The 3,068-nt window shown below is 34.7% G+C and overlaps 1 protein-coding gene across 1 annotated transcript in view; it reads left to right on the top strand.

Annotated features, from left to right (window-relative positions):
• prkcq (protein kinase C, theta) overlaps positions 1 to 3,068 on the top strand; it is a 31,519-nt gene that overhangs the window by 11,396 nt on the left and 17,055 nt on the right. The window contains exon 4 of the mRNA XM_016458496.1: positions 1,893 to 2,092. Within this exon, the coding sequence (XP_016313982.1) occupies positions 1,893 to 2,092 (200 nt within the window). The remainder of the gene's footprint in view (positions 1 to 1,892; positions 2,093 to 3,068) is intronic.

Genomic DNA, 3,068 nt, shown 5'->3' with positions numbered 1-3,068 from the left:
ACTTTCACTGACTTTTTCATTAACTGTTCCCTCCTGGTGGAATGACCTGCCCAACTCAATCCGAGCAGCTGAGTCCTTAGCCATCTTCAAGAAACGACTAAAAACACATCTGTTCCACCTCTATTTGACCCTCTAACTCTAGCACTTTCTATTCTATTTGAATTCTACTTTATCTTCTTTTTTTATAAAAAAACATTTTAAAATTATTTATATCTTTCTATTCTATTTTTTCTATTCTATGCTTTGGATAAAAGCGTCTGCTAAATGACTAAATGTAAATGTATATTATATATATGTTAAACAATGTTCTGGACATCCTTTTCCAAGCAAATAAAATGAATATGAACAGTTGCCTTTAAGTTTTAAAAGAATGTAAAAGACAATTAAAACTATCATACATTTCCATAGGATTTTTGCACTATATTCTTCCGAAGTCACTGCAACTGAATAATTTATTCATTGAGTTAAGAATTTAAGAACTGGATCATCCAGTTAATTTGAAAGACTCAAAACAATGATTAATTCATAAATCAAACATTACTACTTCTGTCACAGACGTGAAAAAAAAATAGTTTGAATTATTCCTTTAAGAGCATTGATCACTGCAATGTTTTACTGCTTCTATACTGCAAATAATTAGAACATCGCCCACTTATAATCAACAAAATAAATTAATAAGAATCAAATTTATAAGAAAGTAACTATGCTAAAGTGCATATAAACTCATCTTTTGAGAACTTTTATGCACCATATATTTACTTGCACGGATGTCCATAGTTGGTAAAATGTGGGTGTAAATCAGATCAGATGAAATGATAAGCAGTTGTACACACATGCATGTTACTCAAACATGGCCATTGAGCAGTACTGAAGACACAAGGCTTTCCCAGCAACCCCTTTGGTTTCATTCTCTAGAACCAACCGCAACCACACATACCTGTCAAAATATAAAGTGTCAAGTCAGTCTCAAACGCTTCTGAATCATCTTCACTGTCAAGTACAAGTCAGATAAGCTGAATGCCCAGTTTTTTATGCATTTAATGTCAAATTCTACTCTAAATGAAAGTGTTTGCAACCTGTTTTAACAACAAGTGAAACAAAATAATTTAACCAATAAATAAATGGACATCCGTGCATGTAAATATATGATGTATTAAAAATCCTCAGTTGTCAAAACCATGCATACAGTAAGTTCAAATGCACTTTTGCAGAAATAGTTATTAATTTGATTCTTCTTGATTTGCTTTTAAGTATAAGTCAGATAAACTGTATGTCGCAACCTGTTTTAACAACAAGTGAAACAATATATTTAAATAAATAAATAAATGTAGACCTAAACTTAACTTTATCCATTGGGAATTTATTGGATTAAGAAAAGTAGGCATTATACACTGAATGTAGGCAGGTGGTTGGAGGAGAGGGGCTAAAAAATAAGAGGACTTGATGATGTCAGCAAAAAGGAAAATCGTTTTAGGAGTTATTTTGATGAAATATTATGAAAACAAATGTGTTTTTCAAATGTGCATTGATGCTTCGTGCACAATAAGACCAGGAATATGCATTAAGAAAAAAAACAGACCTGATTTTAAATGTCATGTTGACTTTAACTAAGGGAAAATGTTGACATTCTACCAAAATTGCATGGTTTCATTTGCATGGCTCTATATTTGTTTTCCTGCAGTAAAGGCTGTCAGATTACTATCAAACAGAAAGAGCATTGAGCCCTTTCACTAGTATTAGTTTCAGATACGGTAAATCCAGTTAGAATGCTGTAACACACATGAAGTGATTTACTTGTGCTGATACTTTTAAAGCTTAGTCCAGTCAAACTGTCAGCGGCGTGGAACTGATTTGGAGATGTATTTGTATTATACTTGTGTGTGTATCTACAGAAAAGGGTCAGATGTACAAACAGAAGCGGCCCACCATGTATCCCCCCTGGAGCAGCACGTTTGACGCTCACGTCCACAGAGGACGAGTAATGCATGTGGTGGTCAAGGACAAGACGGCTGAGCTAAAGACGGAGGCTACTGTTCAACTCGACACCCTCGCTTCACGCTGTAAGAAAGAGAATGGCAAACTGGAGATCTGGGTGAGAAAGCAAAATGGAAACAAATGTGTTACCAGTGCTGATATACAGTTCAGTGACCATTGAGTTAGCTTGACCTTTGTTATTGTTGTAATTTATTAAAAAAAAAAAATGTTGGGGTGGATTAGAACACTAAACTCATATTAAAAATAAATTAGTGCTGGGCAACGATTAATCGCAATTAATAGAATCCAAAATAAATGTTTTTTATATACATATATACAGTGCCTTGCGAAAGTATTCATAATCATATTTTTTTCACGTTTTGTTATGTTGCTGCCTTATGTTAAATTGCTTTAAATTACTTTTTTCCCCACATCATTCTACACTCCATACAACCATAATGGCAAAGAAAAAAACAGGTTTTTAACATCTTTGCAAATTTATTAAAAAATAAAAACTTAAATAATTCCATTGCTTAACTATTCAAACCCTTATCTGGCACAGCTGAAATTTAGCTCAGGAGCATTCATATTGCTTGTAGATGTTCATATTCATATTGCTTGTAGATTTGTTGTGGCAAATTCAATTGAATGGGTATGATTTGGAAAGGCACACGTCTTAATAAAAGGTTTAACAGCTGAAAATGCAAATCAGAGCAAAAACCAAGCCCTGAGGTCAAAAGAACTGCCTGTAGAGCTCAGAAACAGGTTTGCGTCAAGCCACACATCTGGGGAAGATTTCAGAAAAAATTCTGCTTCGTTGAAGGTTCACAGAAACATGTAGCCTTCATTATCCATAATGGAAGACGTTTGAAACAACCAAGACTCTTCCTAGAGCTGGCCAAACTGAGCAACTGATGGAGAAGGGCCTTGTCTAGACTGATGACCAAGAACCTGATGGTCACTCTAGTTGAGCTCCATGATCATATATGCAGATGGTAGAGACCTACAGAAGGACAAACATCACTGCAACACTCCACTGATCTGGGCTTTATGTTGGTGTGGCCAGACTCAATCTTCTCCTCAGTGAAGACACA

This window comes from Sinocyclocheilus anshuiensis, unplaced genomic scaffold, assembly GCF_001515605.1.
Source record: "Sinocyclocheilus anshuiensis isolate Anshui unplaced genomic scaffold, SAMN03320099.WGS_v1.1 scaffold719, whole genome shotgun sequence".
Taxonomy (NCBI): Eukaryota; Metazoa; Chordata; class Actinopteri; order Cypriniformes; family Cyprinidae; genus Sinocyclocheilus; species Sinocyclocheilus anshuiensis.
Note: the sequence above shows the minus strand (reverse complement) of the source record. Positions and strands in the feature narration are given on the sequence as shown.